Source organism: Gadus chalcogrammus, chromosome 4 (assembly GCF_026213295.1).
Source record: "Gadus chalcogrammus isolate NIFS_2021 chromosome 4, NIFS_Gcha_1.0, whole genome shotgun sequence".
Taxonomy (NCBI): Eukaryota; Metazoa; Chordata; class Actinopteri; order Gadiformes; family Gadidae; genus Gadus; species Gadus chalcogrammus.
In genome coordinates, this window is record NC_079415.1 from 4051756 (window position 1) to 4074982 (window position 23227).

Consider the following 23227-nt stretch of genomic DNA (forward strand, 5'->3'; position numbering starts at 1 on the left):
TCCGCAGGCAAAACCCCAGAATTCAGCTCAAAACTCGGTCAGTCGGTTGGTCGGTTACTCGGACCACCCACAAAAAAAGCAGGCTTGAACTCATTCAGTTTTGGTTTTGTTTGTTTTGGGTTTTCCCTCCATGCAGAAAGCTCAACAACAACGAGCTGGAGAGAATACCGGACTTCGGACCGTGCGCTTTGAACATCACCACGCTGGTTCTGTAAGTACAAACACCCTTTTTATTTACCGCATTAGAGGCCTTTTGGATTTGGCTCTCGGTAACCAGGGATCGGGTTCCCATGCGTGGTCATAATAACTCCACCACTGGGTTCGAATGTCGCTGCAGCGAGTCAAACCCGACGCCGCCCCCCCTGCCTTCGTTGTTTTGGTTGTGTGTGAGTGTGTGTGTTGTGTGTTTTTTCTCCTCTGCTCTGTTCTGGTGTACTGCTGTTTGGCTAGGCATGGTTACCAGACAGTCAAGGCCCGGCGTTTACTCCTAGACATGTCCCCCCCCCCCCCCCATAAAACATCAACAACAGACGCTGTCAACTGAAATGGAACCGAAACGCTCTGATGCCTCTCGGCGCCCGTTTCCTCCTCCTCCGTCTTTGTGTGTGTGTGTGTGTGTGTGTCTGTGTGTCTGTCTGTCTGTGTGTGTTTGTGTGTGTGTGTGTGTAGTCTTCAAGCAGTGGCAAAACAAAAACAGGATTTGGCGAACACAGAAGTGTTTTGTCACGTGTTCGTTCTGCGTAGGAGACTAATGACATCCCGAAGCGTTCGCTGTCACCACGGCGGCGGGGGGGGGGGGGGGGGGGGGGGGGGAGTCTGTCCCCCCTCCCTCGTTAAGCGGCGCGTGGACGCTTTGATTCCGTCGGAATCCGGCAGAACACTTTGTACTTCCAAAAACTCTCGCGGGAATCACGCCAGTGTTATTGTGCAACGCTTTTTTCAAAAACACATTTTCATTCCTTTCTTCGTTATTCGCTTGGCATGCGACGCCAAAAACTGGTGGGAGTTATTTTTGGAGACGGTCCCTTGGAGATCGTCTCACTCGGAGCGGAGGTGGCGCCGTCCAAACACGACGCTCTCCCTCGGCTGGGCAGACAGCGACAGACACAGGCAGAGGGCCGACACGCGCCTTACACTCACAGCCTCGCCCGGGGGGCTAAGCGCTCTCACCTCAGCGGCCTGAGGGAGAGGTGGTCGCCTGAAGAGGGAGAGTGATTTGTGGCGTAAATTGTTGCGCGTGTTAGACCGTTATTGTGCCTCGTTTTTTTCGAGATCCTGACGAGACGCAGCACGTCGGCCCCTTGAGTGCGTTCGTTTAGGATTGAGTATTTGATTTATGGCAGCTCAGATCCAGGGTGTTCTCGGTGTTAATCCCGGGTTGTTTCTGTTTAATGGAACTTTTATCTTCCCTGGGGTGGAGGCCAATTCAGCTATGATCTGAGATCATTTGATCAACTTCAGTCTTTCGCAAGAACAATAAATCCGCAAAGCTCAATGATGTTGCACCATACTGTAACACTGTAAAGGTCTATATAGCAGCGCTGAAATCACCAACGCTTATGGTGATGCCGTTTATTTTTCTTAAAGTTCAGATGACTATCTGACGCGAAATTGGTAGTAAGAATGTGTGTCTGCATGTGTGCGTGCCTGTGTGTGTGTGTGTGTATGTGTGTGTGTGTGTATGTGTGTGTGTGTGTGTGTGTGTGTGTGTGTGTGTGTGTGTGTGTGTGTGTGTGTGTGTGTGTGTGTGTGTGTGTGTGTGTGTGTGTGTGTGTGTGTGCGTGGTCGATCCCTCTGGAAGGGGAATTGTCTGAGCAGCCTCTCTTGCTCAGTGTCCTCACTGCGGTGCCTGTAATGAGAACCAGGGCCCGCTTGTTTCCTGTCCCGGCCCGGGCGACGGCGACGCCATATTAAACGACAACACGCCTCGCACCAGCGCTCGCCGTCTGAACACATCCCCCAGCGGGGGGGCTGCTCAGAGCCCAGGGATGGTACTGATCAGACCCACACAGCCACCGGGGAAGAGACACTGACCACTGAGTTTCCTGGGGTGCTCCCCAGACAAACTGCGCCCTCAAACTGTTGGGAATCAGAGCTGTCCCAGGGTGTCGATATTTCACTTCACCCCCACCGGATAAAAACGGACAAATGACTGAAAAGGTTTTGTTATGAGTGTGCGATTCAGTTGTGTGTTGATGTATGTGTGTCCCCTGCTTTCGGCGAATAAGCGACTGCTTTGGGGTTGGTGTTGATGCTGTTGCCACGGTTACCTTCCTAAGCCTCCAGCAGTAGAACCAAAAGCATCTCTCCAAGTGACACACACACCTACACACACACACACACACACACCTACACACACACACGCACACACACACACACACACACACACACACACACACACACACACAGACACACACACACACACATACGAACACACACACAACCACACACAGACACAAACACATCTCCTCCCAAACACGCAGAGGAAGAAACAGAAACGGGGGGGAGGCGGTATGGGGGTCAACGCCCAGTCTCCCCCTTCCCCCCCCCACCCCCCCCCTCCGCCATAAAATTCCTGGGAAATTGTTCAATTAATTAAAATGATCACGACTCAATTGCTACCAGCTGCAGCGCCAGCGCCGTTTGTTTTGACTCGCGAGCCGCGAGGTCAAAGGACTGGGGGGAGCGCAGTCGCTCAGTCTGACTGGCTGTTTGAATAAGTGGTATCGGATACCCCCGGGCCTGGCTGCTCTCCCCCCTTGACTCCCCCACTCGCCTCCCCCCCTTCCCCAGCACCGGAGAAACTCAAGTAGGGAGAGCAAATGCTGGAAGAGGTTTTTTTTTCCTCGTCCTTCTCGGGATGGAAATAAGAACAAGAAACCCAGAATCCTCAGTGGGAACGTCGTAAGATGGGAGAAGGGGAAAGTGTTTTTACTTTAGGATGTCGACTGTCTTTTTTTGCCTTTCACTTATCAACTGTATCTCAGATGATGATAGGCATAGGGTGGAGTATCCCTGTGTGATTTATGTTCCTGACTCCACACTCTCCCTCTGTCTCGCTGTCTCTCTCTCTCTCTCTGATCTTTAGGATATCTACTGTCTTTTCACCTTTTACTTATCAACTGTATCTCAGATGTCGATAAGCATAGTTTGTAGTAGTATCCCTGTGTGATTTACGTTCCTGACGCCAGACAAAGAGAAGATCAGATTGGCCCTTTTTCGTCGAGCTGGAGCATACATAACCTCACCTAGTCAGACATTGGGGCCACGGTACCTCTCGGTATGCAACTAGTATTTTGTGAATACCTGAAATACCTTTTCAGCGGGGGTTGATTTTTGTCTGGCTGAGTCTGGGCTGATTTAGGCTGAGTAGACTCATGTTGTTGACTCTACACTGATTATTTTGGCGAAGGCGCTGACTTTGATTTTGATGAACTAGTCCGTTTTGACGGACTCTAGTCCACATTTTGGCTGACTTGAGTTCAGACCTTAGCCGATAAGAAGGGATTTGTCTGATTCTCTGCTTGGCTTCGACTTACCCCAGGCCATATTTTGGCAGACTTCAGGCCGTGTTTTGGCCGACTCTTGATCGACTGGGATTGAGCAGTGGCTCGGCACGAACATCAAGCACGATTTTGACGATTTCACAGTAATAGACGTCGACTCTCCTTCTCCTTATCTGGCAACAAAATAGGGGAACAAATGTCCATGCAATTAGCGGACAGCGTATTGGTTGTCATGTTTGACTGCCGATAACCCCCTTAGGCAGAGGAGGGGGGGCTGGTCTACAAAGGTCAACAGGTCGATCTCCAGATCTGAAATGTGGTGTTGGTTTGCTGACAGGACTATAATCCATGACTGGTGTGGACTAGAGAGAAAGGGTTTGAGGATGTGCTCTTGGTTTTTCTCTGGTCAACCTCCATTGGATTATTTATTAATTAAGACTATCTTCTATTCGGTCATCTCAGAGACGTTTGACACTGAAGAGAAAGGTCCTTCCTTGATTTAAGCTAGCTGTCTGGATGTTCAAAATTTTGTTTCTGATGGATTTGTGTTTTAGGCTGTGAACAAATTCTCAGCCAAAAAAACTCAAATCAGAGCGCAATATATAATAATAATAATAATAATAATAATAATAATAATAATAATAGCAGCAGTTTATTGCACTAAAATCTTTAAGTGCAATTCATCTGAGTGGAACTTTACCAACAGACTCTAAACCCTGTGAGGGCAACACTTTGGAGGGACTTGTTTTTGCAGTGCGGCACTCGTGCAAAGTGAAGCCTGCTTACGACGCAAGTCCTACAGCTGGTCCTCTACGGTTTCTACGGAAAAATCCAGCAAACGCAGAAACGGCGGTGACAACAACAATAAATAGAGACGACCGAAACCACCGCGACTTGGTCTTGTTTTGGATTCGGCGACCTTTGATAGTTTTTTTAACTCAATAACGAGTCGGTAACGTGTAAGGACGTCAAAACACAGGCTGTGAGTCCCACAGGACGGGCTCCAGGTGGTTCCTCACTCGCGGAGAAGAACCGAACTTGAAGAACAGGTTTCCCTCGTCTTTTCTTTTTTTTCTCCCTCCTCCCCCTCCCCTCCCCCCTCCCCTCCTTCCCCGGCTGCCCCCCCCCGTCCGCCCGTCTGTGGACGAGTGTTCGTAGCGGAACATGAAAACGGAGACCCCAGGTGCTCTGCGGTCCCTTTGTCTGCTCGTACAGAGGCTGTGGTGCGTGGAAAGCTCTCTGCAAATCCCCCCACAAAAGGGATTCTTGTACTGCTCCCATTGTACCTGGTGAGCCTGGCTTTCCTGCCCACTTCCGACTCCTAGGTGGGATCTTTTTAAAGGAAGAGGGGGAAAAGAGAGGGAAGAGAAAAATAGGAAAGAAAATGGCGCCTTCTTGGAGACTTCTTGTTTTTTTCTTGAACGGCGCAATTTTGGCACCGTGTGAAAAGTTTATTTCGGGGGAGTTATGGTTTTTGGAGTCGACAACCCCACGGCTGGCTGGCGTAGTAAAACCGAGCGGAGGACATTGCTTTTCCAAAAAAGCATGACCGTAGAACATTGGGATTTGGCGGCCAATAGGGCCAAGCTTTGGTGAGCCAAATGGCATCCGGGAGGCCTCTCTCAGGTCCTCATACATCCAACAGTGTGTTTTGTTTTTTTCTTCTTGCGTGTGTTCCCAGTTTGAGCTCACCACTAGTGTTGTTTCTGTTAGCTTAGCCGCCGGGACAGCTAAAGCGTGTAGCTGGTCTCCTACAGGAAGCCACAGGTCCAAAAACAGTTAAATAACAACAGTGGGCGTAGTTAAGATGGGTGGAAAAAGGCGTGTAACTGCTCAGTGCTCTAAACCGGGACCCGACAGGATCCTGAGGTGATCCTTATGTGTGCTGTGTGTCGCCAAACGTCTCTCAAACCCTCCAAATCCCCCAATCTAATTCTCATCTCGAAACTCTTCTAACAACACAACACATGTGGGGGTCACATAAACGTATTTTTAAACCAGAAGATGAAGATTGATGTATTTTAATCTTGCATTAATCTTTTGCCACAGAAGAAAACAGAGCTATTATTTATCGCGGAAACACAGAGTAATCAGTTTTGCAGCAGATCAATGAACAACAGTGTTGTGTTCCAAAGTGTTGTAACGCACACACCATGAAACAGGAACATGTGCGCCAGACTCTCAATAAAAGTACGCAGTCAACAGGAAAAACCAAAGACACGTAAAGAAACAGAATGAACCGGCCTAGCACGACTCAACCAAGGCTCTGTTCGGTTTGTGAGGTGTAGAGACGTCGTAGAGGCAGGTGAGGGGCGGGGGGCTGGGGGCGGGGGGCGGGGGGGGGTGAATGGTGCAATGAATACTGAAAACGAGGGCCTGTAGTCTGGAGTAGGGAAGGGAATTCCTCCCCCACCTTGCCTCTCTCTCCTGTCCGTCTCTCTCGTTCTCTCCCTCGCTCCCTGTCGTTCTCTCTCTCTCTCTCTCTCTCTCTCTCTCTCTCTCTCTCTCTCTCTCTCTCTCTCTCTCTCTCTCTCTCTCCTACTCTCTCTCTTTCTCTCTCCCTCTCTCTCTCCCTCCCTCTCCCCCCCCCCCTCTCTCTCTCCCTCTCTCCTCTCCCACCCCCCTCTCTCTCTCCCTCTCTCTCTCCCTCTCTCTCCATACACACAGAGAGCCCTGTAGCGCCACTGTTTATAACTAAGCAGCCCTTGCTCTGCAATTTAGGAGGCGTGCAGCCCAGGAAATTGCTGGCCTCTGCTGGGGCATGCTTTCACTTGGGGGCTGGCTGGTGGAGGGGCGGCTAGGTGGTGGTGGCAGGGTGGGGGGGGGGGGGAAGGGGTGGGGGGTGGGAATGGCATTCATCAGCCAACTAATTGGCGGGTTATTTAATTTTTTTAAATACCTTGTTCGTAATTACCTTGTAAACAAAATAACACGTCGCTAAGCTCCGAGCCCAGGCGACGCTTTGTCCGGACCTGTCGGGAAGGAAGAGCAGCAGCTAGCCACTAACGCTGTCTGTTAGCGGCTAACGCCAACCGTTAGCCGCTGGCGCCGTCTGTTAGCTTCTAACGCTGTCTGTGTCCTCCTGAAGTCCTGTCCTCACGTGGAGGTAGTGTACCAGACATTATCCCCTCTGGTACCATATCTCCAGCAATTTGCCGGATCCGGGAGGCCACAGACTGTTGGTTAGCTGCTAACGGCGCCGATTGGTCGCTAGCGCTGTCGGTTAGCCGCTTACACCGTCGGTTGCCCGCTAACGCCGTTGTTATGATGACTGCAAACATCGGCGGTTGGCTGCTAATGTCGTCGGTTGACCGCCTATGGAGACTGTGGTCGGTTGACCGCTAACGCTGCTGACAAGCCGCTAATGCCGTCTGTTAGCCGTTAACGCCGTCTTTTATCCACCAATGGAGTCTTTAGCCTCCCCTGTCCAGCCCGGCATTGGGGATACGGTACCAGAGGGGATAACGTCTAACGTCAACAGAGCGAGAACCAAAGGAAAACACGCCGCTCACGCTGGGCGGTGGACGCGACCGGGTCGGCTAACGCGTCGCGTGACTCTCTTGTGATTCCTCTAACGCCGCGGGCTAATTGCGCTGCGACCCCGGCTGTTTGTGTGCAGGGAAACCCGAGGGCCGCTGCCCCCCGACGCGAGGCCAAACACGCCGCTGTTTACCTTGCTCATGGGTTCGCTGCTGGCTTTCTGTTTTCAGAGCAAACAACCGGATCAGCCGGATCGCGCCCGGCCAGCTGCAGCCCCTGCTGGCCCTGCAGACCCTGGACCTCAGCAGCAACAACATGGTGGACATCCGGCCCGACTCCTTCCCCCTGCTGACGCTCAGGAACCTGTGAGTCCCGCCCGGAGACCCAGTGTGTGTGCATGTGGACGTGGGGGTTGGTTGAGTAATGTTTTGATAGAGCAGAATCGGAGATGCTGAGTGGGATCCCCCCCCCCGCGGGGTGAATCCACCGTCATCAGCTGGGTGTGTGTGTGTGTGTGTGTGTGTGTGTGTGTGTGTGTGTGTGTGTGTGTGTGTGTGTGTGTGTGTGTGTGTGTGTGTGTGTGTGTGTGTGTGTGTGTGTGTGTGTGTGTGTTGAGGCGGGTGTATCATGTTTAACCTGAAGAACCATGTCTTGAAACTTTTAACTAATTCTCTCTCCCTCTCTCTCTCTCTCTCTCTCTCTCTCTCTCTCTCTCTCTCTCCCTCTCCCTCCCTCCTCTCTCTCTCTCTCTCTCTCTCTCTCTCTCTCTCTCTCTCTCCTCTCTCTCTCTCTCTCCCCTCTCCCCCCCCTCCCCTCTCCCCCCCTCCTCTCTCTCTCTCTCTCTCTCTCTCTCTCTCTCTCTCTCTCTCTCTCTCTCTCTCTCTCTCTCTCTCTCTCTCTCTCTCTCTCTCTCTCTCCCCTCTCCCCCCCTCCTCTCTCTCTCTCTCTCTCTCTCTCTCTCTCTCTCTCTCTCTCTCTCTCTCTCTCTCTCTCTCTCTCTCTCCTCTCCCCCCCTCCTCTCTCTCTCTCTCTCTCTCTCTCCCCTCTCCCCCCCTCCTCTCTCTCTCTCTCTCTTTCCCCCTCCAGCATCCTGAACTCCAACAGAATCTCTGTCCTGGAGCCGGGGTGCTTCGTGAACCTCTCCAGCACCCTGCAGGTCCTGAGGCTCAACCGCAACCGCCTGTCCAGCCTCCCCGCCAAGATCTTCCAGCTGCCCAACCTCCTGCACCTGTGAGTCCCAAGCCCCGCACTGTTCCACCTCACGCCCATATTTCATTGGGCTGCATGACCAATAATGGCAATATTTCGACGACATGACCGTATTTGGGTGGAATTGCCATATCCTGGAGAGATGGCCGATTTTGAGAGGCATGGCCATATTGGGGAGGCATGACCATATTTGGGTGGAATGACCATATTTGGGAGTGATGGACATATTTGGGCAGGGCGGACATATTCCGGAGGCATGAACAAGACCAATGGGAACAATTTGAATGACGTACAGTGGGTGAGGTCACGGGGACCTGGATTGTGGTGGGTTCGCGTCGTTGACCAGGGGGGCCGTGTGGTCTGGTGTGTTCCAGCGAACTGAGCAGGAACCGGATCCGCCGGGTGGAGGGCCTGACGTTCCACGGGCTGCACGCGCTGCGCTCGCTCAAGATGCAGCGCAACGCCATCAACCGGCTCATGGACGGAGCCCTCTGGGGCCTCAGCAACATGGAAGTGCTGTGAGTACCGCACGGGTGTGTGTGTGTGTGGGGCGGGGGGGGGGTTGCATGTGTGGCCGTTTGTATGGGTCTGTGTGTGTGTGTGTGTGTGTGTGTGTGTGTGTGTGTGTGTGTGTGTGTGTGTGTGTGGGTCTGTGTGTGTGTGTTGGGGTTTGTGTGTCTGTCTGTGTGTGTGTGTGTGTGTGTGGGGGTCTGTGTGTCTGTCTGTGTGTGAGTATGTCTGTCTGTGTGTGCGTGAGTGTGTCTGTGTGTGTGTGTGTCTTTGTGTGTGTGTGGGTCTTTGTGTATGTGTGTGTGTCTGTCTTTGTGTATCTGCACGTGTGGGTCAGTGAGCGTGGGGTTCTGTGTGTATGTGTTTCTGTCTGTGTGTGTGTCTACAGTGTCTGTTTGAGTGTGTTTTGTGGGTCTGTGATGTGTGTGTGCTCGAGTGTGTCTCAGTGTGCACCCCAGCATACGCATACATTTTTGCACGGCACCTTGAGTTTATATTATGTCTCCTCCGCCGTATGCTAGGGTTCTGTAAAAATATACAAGAAGCACACATGGCAAACACTAAGAACATAAACACACATGCTTTGCACATTCAACATTTACACTTCATATTGACGTCTTTTTGGGCCATTTAGTGTGCGATAGAAAACACTCAAAAAAACACAACAATGGAGTGACGGTGTGTACCTGTGTGAACCAGACACCTGGACTACAACAACCTGACGGAGGTCAGCAAGGGCTGGCTGTACGGCCTGCTCCACCTGGAGCACCTCCACCTGGCCCACAACGCCATCGTCCGCATCCGCCCGCACGCCTGGGAGTTCTGCCAGAACCTCCGTCAGCTGTAAGTTACTCTCTGTCTCTCTCGCTCTCTCTCTCTCTCTCTCTCTCTCTCTCTCTCTCTCTCTCTCTCTCTCTCTCTCTCTCTCTCTCTCTCTCTCTCTCTCTCTCTCTCTCCCTCCCTCTCTCCCCCCCCCCCCTCTCTCTCTCTCTCTCTCTCTCTCTCTCTCCCTCTTTCTCGTTCCCTCTCTTTCATTTTCATAATTTTCTTTTTGTATTTTTTTTATAACAGATAGTTTTAATAATAGTATGGGGATGAGTATTTGAAGTGTCCTTTGTGTCTTCATTTATCTTACTTTAATAAAACTGTAACCACTGCTAAGTAGTACGTTGGCTCCATGTCGATGCTGGACTCATAGTATTTCCGGAACACTTTGTTAAATAGAACCACACACTCCTCACAAAGTTGCCCGACTCCCCTCTCCTGGTCTCCACCTCGACCCCCTCTGTGCCTGAGACCCCAAACCTCCATCCAACCCGTTCCCCAGATGTCCTCCCCCTCCTGAGTCTGGCTCTCATCTCTCCTCTCTGTTGTGTGTGTGTGTGTGTGTGTGTGTGTGTGTGTGTGTGTGTGTGTGTGTGTGTGTGTGTGTGTGTGTGTGTGTGTGTGTGTGTGTGTGTGTGTGTGTGTGTGTGTGTGTATGTGTGTCGGGTGGTTCTGCTCCGCAGGGACCTCTCCTCCACCCACCTGGCGCGCCTGGAGGAGGCCAGCTTCTCGGGCCTCAGCCTGCTGGACCAGCTCCACCTTGGGAACAACCGCATCAGCTTCATCGCCGACGGAGCCTTCAGGGGGCTGTCCCACCTGCAGACGCTGTGAGTGACACCCCAGAGGATGTGGGGGCGGGGTTATGGTGGTGGAGGTTGTGATGATGATGATGATGATGATGATGATGATGATGATGGTGGTGATGATGATGATGATGATGATGATGATGATGATGATGATGATGATGGTGATGGAGGATGTTGGTGAAGATGATTGTGGCGGTGATGATGATGATGGTGTTGTGGTGGTGAAGGTGTAAGTGAGGAGGATGATGGCGGTGAGTGTGTGTGTGTTGGTCGTGGTGGTGGTGATGATGATGTTGATGAAGGTGGTTGTGGTGATGCTGGAGATGATGATGATGATGATGATGATGAAGGGGATGGACTTGTTTAGAGTTATACCAATGTTAGCGCGTCAGTAAGGCTAAATAGCGTGACTATAAAATAGCGTCTTCGTTGCAGCCTAGTTAGCAATCATGTGCGTACGAGCGTAGCCGCGCAAAGAGTTTCCGTTTTATCCCCGGTTTCCTTTGAAAAGCACCAGGCAGACCCCCCTCCCCACCCCCACAGCGGTACCCCCTCGCCATGTGACCCATCAACTTCACCCCCCCCCCCGCCCCACCCACTTCCATCCAATCCATCATCTGCTCCATTTGTCTTGGGCGGCCGAGAGAGGCTTAACATGTTGCGGTCCCTCCACACACACATAAATCCCCCCCCCCCCACTGCCCACACACATACACACACACACACACACACACACACACACACACACACACACACACACACACACACACACACACACACCAGGGTGGGAACTGGGTGGGTTGTGTTTAGGTGTCTCTCAACCACACAACACCCTCTAAAGGCTCAGTTATGGTTCCACGCCGACACAACGCAACGACCACGCGGACGCTTCTACGCAGCCGTGAACCCGTTTTTTTGACCAATCACAGCCCTCGCTGCAGCGTCGCCTCGACGCAAGGTTTCAATGTGTGGGAGGTGCACGTCAAACCCCTCGCGGTGGACACAAGGAGGGTCCGTGACAACGTGACTGCGTCCGTAAACCCCCCCCCCTTTGCGTTGTGTCGTCGTGGAACCATAACTGAGCCTTGAGAGGGAAAGGCTCGCGTTTCAGCCAGGGAATGCGGAGTCGTACAGGAACTCCCACGCTCGCTGCTCTCTGCGTGGCGTGCGGTGTGGTGTGAGTACGGCCCTAACCCGGGGGGGGGGGCGCTTTGAACGGGCAACACGTGCGTCTAGTAAAAGCTCGGCCCCTCGGCCTAGCTCCCAGCGGGGGGGGGACGACAGAAAGCCACCGTAGTTGATTCATAAAAACGTGCCGCAGAAGCCGGGAGAGAAGTTCCCCACGGGGGTTGTTGGGGCCGCTTTGAAAATCATCTGAATGTCTCAATCGCTGCCTCCTCATGACCGCCTGCGACCGTTTTTATTATTCAGACACAGCGTGGCCTGCCTGTGTTCTTTTTCTGACTTTACTGTGTGGTCTGTGTTTTCTTTCACCCGCTCTCTCGCTCTCCCTGGTTCTCTCTCTTTTATTCTCGCCGTCGTTCTCTCTTTCATTTTTGCCTTCTCTTTTATTTATTCTCTCTCTCTCTTTCATTCTCTCTCTTTTTCTCTTTTATTCTCTCTCTTGTTAACGTTCTCTCGTTTGCGTTCTCTCTCTCTCGTACTCTCTTTCATTCACGCTGTCTCTTTTCATTCTCGCTCTCTTTTATTAATGCTCTCTCTCTCTCTCTCTCTCTCTCTCTCTCTCAGGGATCTCCAAAACAACGAGATCTCTTGGACCATCGAGGACATGAACGGGCCCTTCTCCGCGTTGGACAGACTCCGTAAACTGTAAGTACCCTCAGAGTCTCTCTCCATCCTCCTCGTTCACACGGCCTCGCTCTCAGTCCCCTGAGGCCGGCTGTTAGCAAGCTAACCACCAAACGTCCAAAATACAAGAAGCTCAACCCAAACTAATAATGGGCGGCATGTGGCTCAGGAAGTAGAGCGGGTTGGCTGGTGACCGGAAGGTTGCTAGTTCGATCCCCAGCTCCTCCTAGCTCCTCGAGTGTCGAGGTGTCCCTGAGCGAGACGCCTCACTTTGACTGCTCCTGACCAGCTGGCTGTCACCTTGCGTGGCTGACACCGCCGTCGGTGTGTGAATGTGTGCATGAACGGGTGAATGCACTGGTTAGAAAAGCGCTGTATAAATGTCGATTTACCATCTAATAATCGTTCCTCTCTCCTCCGTCTTGCTCTTAGGTTCCTACAAGGCAACCACATCCGCTCGGTCACCAAGAAGTCCTTCTCCGGCCTGGAGACGCTGGAACACCTGTGAGTACCCTCCGTTGTTCGATCCCCCCCCCTCTGAAACCTCCTGGCTCTTAGAGAGGCCTGTGTGTGTGTGTGTGTGTGTGTGTGTGTGTGTGTGTGTGTGTGTGTGTGTGTGTGTGTGTGTGTGTGTGTGTGTGTGTGTGTGTGTGTGTGTGTGTGTGTGTGTGTGTGTGTGACGGCTGGGCCCCGCCCCGGCCTCTCTAGATCCTCTGCTTTTATGTGGGCCCCGCTGACCAAAGACCACGTTAGTCTATTGACGCATGTGCTGCCAGAGCGCATTGATCACCAAAGGAGGAAGAGCGGATCCCATCTCAGGGGCCTGTGATTGCAATTAAGCCTGTGTGCGTGTGTGTGTGTGTGTGTGTGTCTGTGTCTGTGTGTGCGTGTGTGGGTCGGTTTGTGTGTCGGAGTGAGTGTGTCGGTGTGTGTGTGTCGGTGTGCATGCGTGTCGATGTGCATGTTTCTGTGTAGGCGCATGTGTCGGCCTGTCTGTGTGTCTGTGTGTCGATGTGTCCGTGTTTATGTGTGTGTCTGTGCGTGCATGTGTGTGTCGGCGTGTGCGTCTGTGTCGGCGTATGCGTGTGTGTGTGTGTTGGGCAGAGAAACAGCTGTGTTTGATTGTAATTACAGTTCTTTCCCAGGGCCGCTTGGCTCTGAGCAGTCAGCCGCTGGGCCTGATGAATGAACCCGGCACTCAGCGTAGCATTGTTCTCCGCTCCGCCAGCTCTTTGATTCCAGCCCACACGTCTAGATAGGATCTGCACCGTCTGAGCCCAGGCCGCGTCCCGCTGTCTGTCACACGCCCGCCCTCTCTATAAACGTGTTTCTGAACCGTTGTTTGTGTCTCATTCTTTGTCTCTCTCGCGTCAACCTCTTTCTGTCTTATTCTTTCTCTCTCTACCTCTGGCTCTCTCTTTCTCTCCTCTCTCTCTTTTTGTCTCTCTCTCTTTCGCTCTCACGCTTGCTCTTTCTCTCTACCTCTGACTCTCTCTCGCTACCCCTCTACCTCTCTCTACCCCTCCTTCTCTCTCTCTCTCTCTCTCTCTCTCTCGTTCTCTCTCTCTCTCGCTCTCTCCATCTCTCTCTTTACCTCTCTCTCTCCCTCTCTCTCTTTACCTCTCTCTCTCTCTCTCTCTCTCTCTCTCTCTCTCTCTCTCTCTCTCTCTCTCTCTCCCTCTCTGTCTCTCTCTCTCTCTCTCTTTACCTCTCTCTCTCGCTCACCAGGGATCTGAGTGACAACGCCATCATGTCCATCCAAGGCAACGCCTTCTCGCAGATGAAGAACCTGGAAGAACTGTAAGTAGTACAATGACATCGCCGTGGCTCCTCCTGATTGGTCGGTCGGGCGCGGTATAGAATGTCACATGGAACACACACACACACGCCATACAGTCATTGTAGCTGTTGAGAGGGTAAATAGTACACAGCGTCGAAAGCACCGCAGTAAATAAATAAACCCAGGAATGTGGGGTGTATCGGAGAGGGGGGGGGACGCACACTCTTAAAGACGCCCCATTCATCCAGAAAACCTCCGTTATATACCCCAGTAAAAACCGCCGCTGTGCGAGAGTGCGCGTTTTATTTTACTTAAATTCCTGTTGAGTAGGAAAAAATGAAAATTGTCGAATGTGAAAAAGAAGCAAGGGAAATATCCCCTCTCCTTATGCGATCTTGTTTCACCCCCCCACCCCCCCATCTCCCCAGGCACCTGAACACGTCCAGCCTGCTGTGCGACTGCCAGATCAAGTGGCTGGCGACGTGGGTGGCGGCGCAGGCCTTCCTGCCCCTCGTCAACGCCAGCTGCGCCCACCCCCAGATGCTGAAGGGCATGAGCCTGTTCTCCGTGGGCCAGGACGACTTTGTGTGTGGTGAGCGACGCGTCGGCAACACGCACACGCACGCACACGCGTCGTCACGAGCGCACGCACGCATAATACACAGACGCGTCCATGCACTTACGCACACACACACACACACACACACACACACACACACACAAACATGCATTCATGCAGTAACGCACACATAGGCACACACGCACGCAAACGCACACGTGGACACACGCGCGCGCGTACACGCACACATACACGCACCTGCACGTATACACGCTCACGCACTAACACACAGACCCCCCACACACACACACACACACACACACACTTTATGTGGCTTATACAACGAGCACCTGAACACACACAGATGCACGCACACGTAGGCACGAGCACAGATGCTCACACTTTCCCTGACTGTAGGATTTATTTACGAGGAGCTCTTGTTGCACCGATGCAGGGAAGGTGTGTGTGCGTCTGTGTCTGTGTGTCTGTGTGTGTCATACACTCCGAGCAGTGGTTTCTTACTGGACAGGTTTTCCATGTCCAAACCGAACCCAAATAGCCGGGACGTTTCTCCCCACTGCCCGGACTCTCTAACGAGCCTCGTTATGAGGGGGAGCAGAACGATATGTATACGGAGGCATTCATCTGTCCAGCCTTGGATTTCATCGCAGAGTGCGTCGTGACTTTAATGTGTGTGTTCACGGTCTGTGTTTGCACTGCAAAGTTAGTTTAGGGAACAACACGTAAAAGGTGCACTTTTAGAAACACTGATAACCCGTTATTTAAACGTCCGAGGGGGGGACAAGGTCCAGGTTTGTGTCAGGACTCCCTGAAAGCCTGGTCGGTTGGTTTACGGTGCTGTCGGATTAGCAGAAGACACCAAATGTCTTTGAATTCATACTTTAATAATAGAAGTACATTGAATAATGAATTCCACTGCAAAACCTGGGGGTGGGGATCATTCTTCAGGTCTAAAAATAGTTTCTCTTCTCTTTATTTCCAATTATGTCATGGACCGGTCCTAGCCGGTCATGCAACGGAAATTCAGCCAAAATAAGCTTTCTCTCATGGTGTATATTAATGGGTTTTTCTGTGTGTCTGTGTTGGTCTGTCTGCCTATGTGTGTCTATGTCTATGTCTGTGTGTGTGTGTGTGTGTGTGTGTGTGTGTGTGTGTGTGTGTGTGTGTGTGTGTGTGTGTGTGTGTGTGTGTGTGTGTGTGTGTGTGTGTGTGTGTGTGTGTGTGTGTACCTGTGTGTGTCTCTGTGTATATCTGTGTGTTTTGGTCTGTCTGTCTGTGTGTGTTTGTGTACCTCTCTGTCTGTGTGTACCTGCTTGTGTCTGTGTGTGTATCTGTGTCTGTGTGTGTGTCTATCTGTGTGTCTGTCCACCTGTCCGTCCACCCCCCCAGACGACCTCCCCAAGCCCCAGATCACCCTGCAGCCCGACACCCAGTCGGCGCTGAAGGGCTCCAACGTGACCTTCGTCTGCTCCGCCGCCTCCTCAAGCTCCTCCCCCATGACCTTCGCCTGGAAGAAGGACAACGAGGCGCTGGACGGCGCCGAGGTCCTCAACCAGGCGCACCTCCGCGCCCAGGGCGGGGCCGGGAGGGGCGGAGCCATGCCGGGCGGGGCCACAATGGGAGGAGCCGGGACGGGAGTGGCTGGGATGGGCGGGGCCATGACTGGGATGGGCGGGGCCATGACTGGGATGGGCGGGGCCATGACTGGGATAAGCGGGGCCATGACTGGGATGGGCGGGGCCACGACTGGGGTGGGCGTGGCCGGGATGGGCGTGGCCGGGATGAGCGTTGACGTCGGCGACGGCTCCTCCACCTCCACCGTCTCCTCGACGGCGGCCGCGTCGTCGGGGGTGGAGACGGAGGTGACGGAGGTGACGGAGTACACCACCACACTGCGGCTGCGCGACGTGGACTTCTCCAGCGAGGGCCGGTACCAGTGCGTGATCTCCAACCACTTCGGCCCGTCGTACTCCCTCAAGGCCAAGCTCACCGTCAACAGTAAGCAAAGATTGAATTTCTTCTGTCTGTTTTGAAAGTCGCTTGGGACGATGAGCTTCTGTCAGATCAATACAAAACAAACACTCAAAACCACATCACTCTCCTGGAACCAAGTCACTCTCTTTGTTCACCAAGTCACTCACCTCATTCACCATCTTTCACCACATCACTCCTTGCTCACTAAATGACTATCCTTCTTTACCACAACACTCCTTGTTCACCACGTCACTCTTCTAGAACCAAGTCACTCTCCCAGTTCACCGCATCACTCTCCCTGTTCACCACATCACTCTACGTGTTCACCAAATCACTCTCCTGGAACCAAGTCACTCTCCCTGTTCACCACATCACTCTACGCGTTCACCAAATCACTCTCCTAGAACCAAGTCACTCTCCCTGTTCACCACATCACTCTACGCGTTCACCAAATCACTCTCCTAGAACCAAGTCACTCTCCCTGTTCACCACATCACTCTACATGTTCACCAAATCACTCTCCTAGAACCAAGTCACTCTCCCTGTTCACCACATCACTCTACGTGTTCACCAAATCACTCTCCTAGAACCAAGTCACTCTCCCTGTTCACCACATCACTCTCCTAGAACCAAGTCACTCTCCCTGTTCACCACATCACTCGTTCACCAAATCACTCTCCTGGAACCAAGTCACTCTCCCTGTTCACCACATCACTCTACGTGTTCACCAAATCACTCTCCTAGAACCAAGTCACTCTTTGTGCGTGCAAATACCCAAGGAGATATCCTTCTGAACCTCTCCTTCTGGATTCAGATCGTATCAGTCTCATTCCTCCCCTCCTCTCTCCCCTCTCCCCCCTCTCTCCCCCTCAGTCCTGCCCTCCTTCACCAAGACGCCCATGGACCTGAGCATCCGTGCGGGCGCCACGGCCCGCCTGGAGTGCGCGGCGGTGGGCCACCCGGCGCCGCAGATCGCCTGGCAGAAGGACGGCGGCGTGGACTTCCCGGCGGCCCGGGAACGCCGCATGCACGTGATGCCGGAGGACGACGTGTTCTTCATCGTGGACGTGAAGGCGGAGGACGTGGGCGTGTACAGCTGCACCGCCGGGAACACCGCCGGCGCCATCTCCGCCAACGCCACGCTCACCGTGCTAGGTAGGGGGAGGAGCCTGTGGTCGCCGTGGGAACCACGTTTGTGTTTGTGCGTGTGTTTGTGTCGCTGTGTTGGTTCCCCCATACCGCTTCATTTTAAACGATTGTTAATCAACGAAAAATGAACACGTCTTCATTAACAAAATCAAAGCGTTAGCTAATGCTAGCCATTGGCTAAAGCTAGCTATTGGCTAACTCTAGCACTTAGCTAACTCTTGGCATTCGCTAAAGCTAGCCGTTACCTAACGCTAGCCATGAGCTCACGCTATCCATGAGCTCACACTTGCAATGAGCTAACGCTAGTCATTAGCTAACACTAGCCATAAGCGAAAGCTAGCCGTCACCTAAAGCTATGAATTTACTCGAAACTCTCCGTGTTTCTAACAGTCACCGTCCCTCCCCCTCCCTCCTCCAACAGAGACGCCGTCCTTCCTGCGGCCGCTGCGGGACCGCACCGTCTCCAAGGGCGAGACGGCCGTGCTGCAGTGCATCGCGGGCGGCAGCCCCCCGCCGCGCCTCAACTGGACCAAGGACGACGCCCCCCTGCTGGTCACCGAGCGCCACTTCTTCGCCGCCGCCAACCAGCTGCTGATCGTGGTGGACGCGGCCGAGGGCGACGCGGGCCGCTACACCTGCGAGATGTCCAACGCGCTGGGCACCGAGCGGGGCGACGTGCGCCTGGCCGTGCTGCCCGCCCCCAACTGCGAGGGCGGGGGCGGGGTCAGCGGCGGCGGGGGCGGCGGCCTGGGGATGGGGGGCGGGGCAGCGGCGGCCGGCGGGGCGGAGGAGGACGGCTGGAACACGGTGGGCATCGTGGTGATCGCGGTGGTGTGCTGCGTGGTGGGCACCTCGCTGGTGTGGGTGGTCATCATCTACCACACGCGGCGGCGCAGCGAGGACTGCAGCGTCACCAACACAGGTGAGGGGGAGGGGCCGGGCTGTGTGGAGCGTGTGCGCTCTTTTTCGTAAAAAAAAAAGGAATTCCTACAAATAAATTATTAACAAACGAGTAATTAACTCGGCATTCAAGAAAAACACAGCTGTAATCTAACGCTAAACAAAAGCTAAAGCTGGCCATTAGCTAAAGCTAGCCGTTATCTGAAGATGGACATTATCTAAAGATAGCCATTAGCTAACGCTATCCATTATTTAACACTAGCCATTAGCTAATGCTAGCCATTATTTAACACTAGCCATTAGCTAACGCTAGCCATTAGCTAACGCTAGCCATTATTTAACACTAGCCATTAGCTAACGCTAGCCATTATTTAACGCTAGCCATTAGCTAACGCTAGCCATTATTTAACACTAGCCATTAGCTAACGCTAGCCATTAGCTAAAGCTATCCATTAGCTAAAGCTATCGATAAGATTAAGACAGCCATTGGCTGAAACTAGCCATCGGTCACTAAACTCTCCCTCCACCCTCCCGGCTCCAGACGAGACCCACCTGCCGGCGGACATCCCCAGCTACCTGTCCTCCCAGGGCACGCTGGCGGACCGCCAGGAGGGGTACATCTCCTCGGAGAGCGGCAGCAGCCACCAGTACCTGGCCTCCTCCCTCAGCGGATACTACCTGCAGCACAAGGACATGAACGGTACGGCCAGCCCCCAGCACTCCCCATTAGAGACCTCTGATTGGGCCTTTAGCCCGTCGCCACGGAGACGCTGGTAGCCAGAGCCACGGACCAGTACGAGTATTTAGCTAAAACCTTTGAGACGGTTCGACCACTGGACAGAGTGCAGAGTATTTATGACAATAAAGCCAATCGAGGAATAACAAGTGAATGTTAAATCTGTGTTTGTGGTGGTACAGTCTAATCTGTGTTTTGGTATTAATCCAATCTGTGTTTGTGGTGGTTTAGTCCAATCTGTGCTTTGGTATAGTCCAGTCTGTGTTTGAGGTACAGTCCAATCTTAATTTTTTGGTATAGTCCATTCTGTGTTTGTGGCACAGTCCAATCTGTTTGGGTACATGTATTCAAATAACCCCAGGGGTCAATTGATAATTGATAGTACTAATGTGTCACATACAGGTCTGTGCCACGCCGACACAGGAAGTGATGCAGACTTGGAGGCGGCCCTCGACCCCCTGCTGTGCCACTACCAGGGGCCAATCGGCTCGCTTCTCCGCCGGGAGCACATGCTTCCCCTGGACCAATCAGAGGCCTTCACAGGTCAGCACACCTCTCCCTGGATCAAAACTTTTGGATGTTTTTTCATCGTTTTATCGTTTTATGTCAAGTGTGGTTTGAGTTCACGTTTAATTTCGGGTTTCTCTTTGGAGTTGTGGTTTATGATTTGTAGTTTGTGGTTGTAGTTCTGTTGTAGTTTTTGTTGTTGTTGTAGTTTTGTCGTTTTTGTGCTAATTAAGGTGAGACCCTTATCTTAAAGGTGTTTTTTAAGATAAGGTTCTCACCTTAAATAGCACAAAAATACAAAAAAAAAAAAAAACACAAGCAAACTATAACCACACACTATACTCCAATACACCCTTAATTAAAGTGTGTGATCCCCGTTAGCTAGCGGCCTAGCCCAGCCCTCCTCAGCTCCATTCCCTGTCCTAAACGCTCCATACGTGTGTGTGGTTCTCCAGGATGTAGTCTGGACCAGAGGCCGACGCTGGGGGACTCCTACAGCCTGGGCTCGTCCAAGTGCCGGGAGTACCACCCGTGCGGAAAGGGGGTCCCGTCGGACCACTACGACCACCCCTCCCCCGGCGTCCTGATGCAGCTGCCCAGCACCACGCTACACTTTGGGGTACCTCCCCCGTACCCGGGTGGAGAGAACCGTCCATCGTCCGCGGACGGAGAGAGCGGGATGGATTACGGTCGGCCTCACGAAAGAGCGACGCCCACAAATACCTTCATGGGTGGGTCCCCCCCTCCTCCGCCCTCTGTGATTGGTCGATCTGGGATTTGGTTCATGGTTCATAGGGTGCTAGTGTTGAGGATCAGGGATGATTTAGATCTATTTTTTGGCAAGCAAGGATGGTTTGGGAGTCTCGATCGTTAATGGGAATCGAACCCACAACCTGTAGTCTTGGAGAGAAGCATCCCAGTCCCTGAACTGTACCCCCCCCCCCCCCCCACCCCCCCCCCATATCATTATATCAGATTCATTCATTAATTCGTGAATGGATTCATTTACTTGAATAATGTTCAACAGTTTTCCAAAGTAACCTCTGAACCCAACTCTCCTTCACTTCGTCAGGAACGTTTGGGAAAACTCCTCGGAAGCCGAAAACGGAGCCGGATCCCGGGTTGGGACCCCGGACCCCGACCGGACCCCCGACCCCGACCAGAACCCTGACGCATCCCGAGAACACGTACACATCGCTGGACGCAGACTCGGAACGGGAAGACAGCGTCCGGTCGCGGTCCGACTCGGGTTCGGACGGAAACTCGGGCGTTTACGAACAGCCGTTCGACGCGCCCCGCTTCGTCTTCCCGCCGCCGCCGTCGAGCACGTAGCTCGAATAGTTCAGACGGAATGTCGGGATCTTTTTTTTTCATGAAGAACATAAAAAAAATGAAAAACGAACAAACGTTAATGTGTACCTTCTACCTCAGTGAAAAGACACTTCTGGATTCAACGAGACAAGAGACAAAGTTCGGGAAAACCAAAAAACCAAAAAAACGCGAAAAAGTGAATGTAAAGATCAATCCGTTCTGACGTGAAACGGGACGGGAGAAAAACGCCATTGACCGATCCAACGGAAATCACAGATTATAGATTTTATATAGACCCTTTTTTTATACAAAGTTTTATTATATTTTGTAAATTGATTGTGTACAAAACAGATGCCGTTATTTTTGCTTACCTTTTTTGTCCTTTTCTTATTTTGTCGTATTTCGTGTACTTTGGGAAAAGTGTTGTTCCATGTTCCCTAAGCCTCCCAGGCTTGAGATCTGCTCCGAGTGAAGCGCTGTTGTTTTTGCACATACCCGCCAAACATAATAAAAGGAAAAATAAAATAAACTCCTCTAATTCTGCTGTTTAAAAAAACGTACCGGAGGAGCCACCCTGGCCTGTTCTTCAATGTACCCCGCTGAGTGTGTCTCTGTGGAGGTTTATGAGGACACACAGGGCTTAGGGTTTGACCCTGGCTGAGACGAGGTGATGAGGAGCTGAGGGCGATGATGAAGGTGGTGAAGGAGGGGGTGGTGGATGAGGAGGAGACGGTGGTGGAGGAGGAGGAGGATGAGAAGGTGGTGGTAGAGGAGAAGGTGGAGGAAGAGGTGGATGTGGAGAAGATGATGTAGGAGAAGGTGGTGGTGGATGAGGAGGAGGAGGAGGTGGTGGTGGGGGAGGAGGAGAAGGTGGTGTTGGATGAGGAGGAGAAGGTGGTGGAGGAGGAGAAGGTGGTGGTAGAGGGGAAGGTGGAGGTGTAGGTGTTGGTGGAGGCAGGTGGTGGTGTTGGAGGAGGAGGTGTTTATGGCAGATCTAGTGGTGGTGGGGGTGTTGGAGAAGTAAGTGGTGGTGGTGGAGGAGGAGGTGTAGGTGGAGGAGGAGAAGGTGGTGGATGAGGCAGGTGGTGGTGGAGGGTAAGGTGGATGTGGAGGAGTAGGTGGTGGTGGTGGTGGTGGAGGAGGAGGTGGATGTGGAGAAGCCGATGGGAGGAGAAGGTGGTGCTGGAGGAGGGGGTGCTGGAGGCGGGGATGGTGAAGTGGCGGAGGAGAAGGTGGAGGAAGAGGTGGATGTGGAGAGGAGGATGGAGGAGAAGTTGGTGGTGGAGGAGGAGCTGAAGGTGGTGAGGATGGTGGTGGAGGAGGAGGTGGTGGGTGGAGGAGGAGGTGGTGGGTGGAGGAGGAGGTGGTGGGTGGAGGAGGAGGTGGTGGGTGGAGGCGGAGGTGCGGGGGTGTCTACAAGGCCCGACTGTCTCAGAGCAGAACGCGCCAGACCGCCAATGTCCACCGTCAGGCCCTCCCACGACGTGCTCCCCTCCCTCCCTCCCCCCCTCCCTGCCTCCCTCCCCCCCGGGGAGGGAGGGAGGGAGGGGGGAGGAAGGGAGGGAGGATAAGGGTCGGTTCGCTGGACCGCTCATACCTGAGGGTTTGATGTTGTGGATGTCCTGGTTCTTTGCCCGGTGACCCGTGAAGCCGACCATATAAGGGCGATGGTGGTGGTGTAGGGGGGGGAGGGGGGGTTATAATCATCTTATCACGGTGATTATCGTCGTCAGAACTATTACTATCATTAGAGTTGGGCGATAAGGTATTATTTCTGACAGCCTAATGATAGATGGCGCTTGAGTTACTGCATGGTAGTAGAGTTGTAACGGAGCAAAACGGGCTTTGAATGTATTTCTTTGACCCTCTCTCTCTCTTTCTCTCCCCCATTTCTCTGACTCTACCTTTCTCTTTCCCTCTCTTCCTCCCCCTTCTCTCTACCTTTCTCTTCCTCCCCCCTCTCTCTACCTTTCTCTTTCTCCCCCTCTCTCTACCTTTCTCTATCTCTCTCTCCCATCTCTTTCACTCTTTCTGTCACTCTTTCTCTCCCCCCCCCCATTTCTTTGACTCTCCTCTCCCTCTTCCCCTCTCTCCCCCATTTCTTTGACTCTCTCTTCCTTTCTCTCCCCCAACCCCCCTCTCTCT

The 23227-nt window shown here is 52.8% G+C and overlaps 1 protein-coding gene across 1 annotated transcript in view; it reads left to right on the plus strand.

Annotated features, from left to right (window-relative positions):
* The window catches only part of lrig3 (leucine-rich repeats and immunoglobulin-like domains 3), a 21912-nt gene extending 283 nt beyond the window's left edge, over nt 1-21629 (plus strand). Inside the window, exons 2-19 of the mRNA XM_056587628.1 lie at nt 99-211; nt 7217-7351; nt 8073-8216; nt 8570-8713; nt 9405-9548; nt 10214-10357; nt 12086-12166; nt 12578-12649; nt 13874-13945; nt 14354-14517; nt 15895-16100; nt 16368-16503; nt 17353-17634; nt 18050-18550; nt 19070-19228; nt 19667-19807; nt 20227-20502; nt 20844-21629. Coding sequence (XP_056443603.1) covers nt 99-211; nt 7217-7351; nt 8073-8216; nt 8570-8713; nt 9405-9548; nt 10214-10357; nt 12086-12166; nt 12578-12649; nt 13874-13945; nt 14354-14517; nt 15895-16100; nt 16368-16503; nt 17353-17634; nt 18050-18550; nt 19070-19228; nt 19667-19807; nt 20227-20502; nt 20844-21103 — 3174 coding nt within the window. The 3' untranslated portion in view covers nt 21104-21629. The remainder of the gene's footprint in view (nt 1-98; nt 212-7216; nt 7352-8072; nt 8217-8569; nt 8714-9404; nt 9549-10213; nt 10358-12085; nt 12167-12577; nt 12650-13873; nt 13946-14353; nt 14518-15894; nt 16101-16367; nt 16504-17352; nt 17635-18049; nt 18551-19069; nt 19229-19666; nt 19808-20226; nt 20503-20843) is intronic.
* The last annotated feature ends 1598 nt before the right edge of the window (nt 21630-23227 follow it).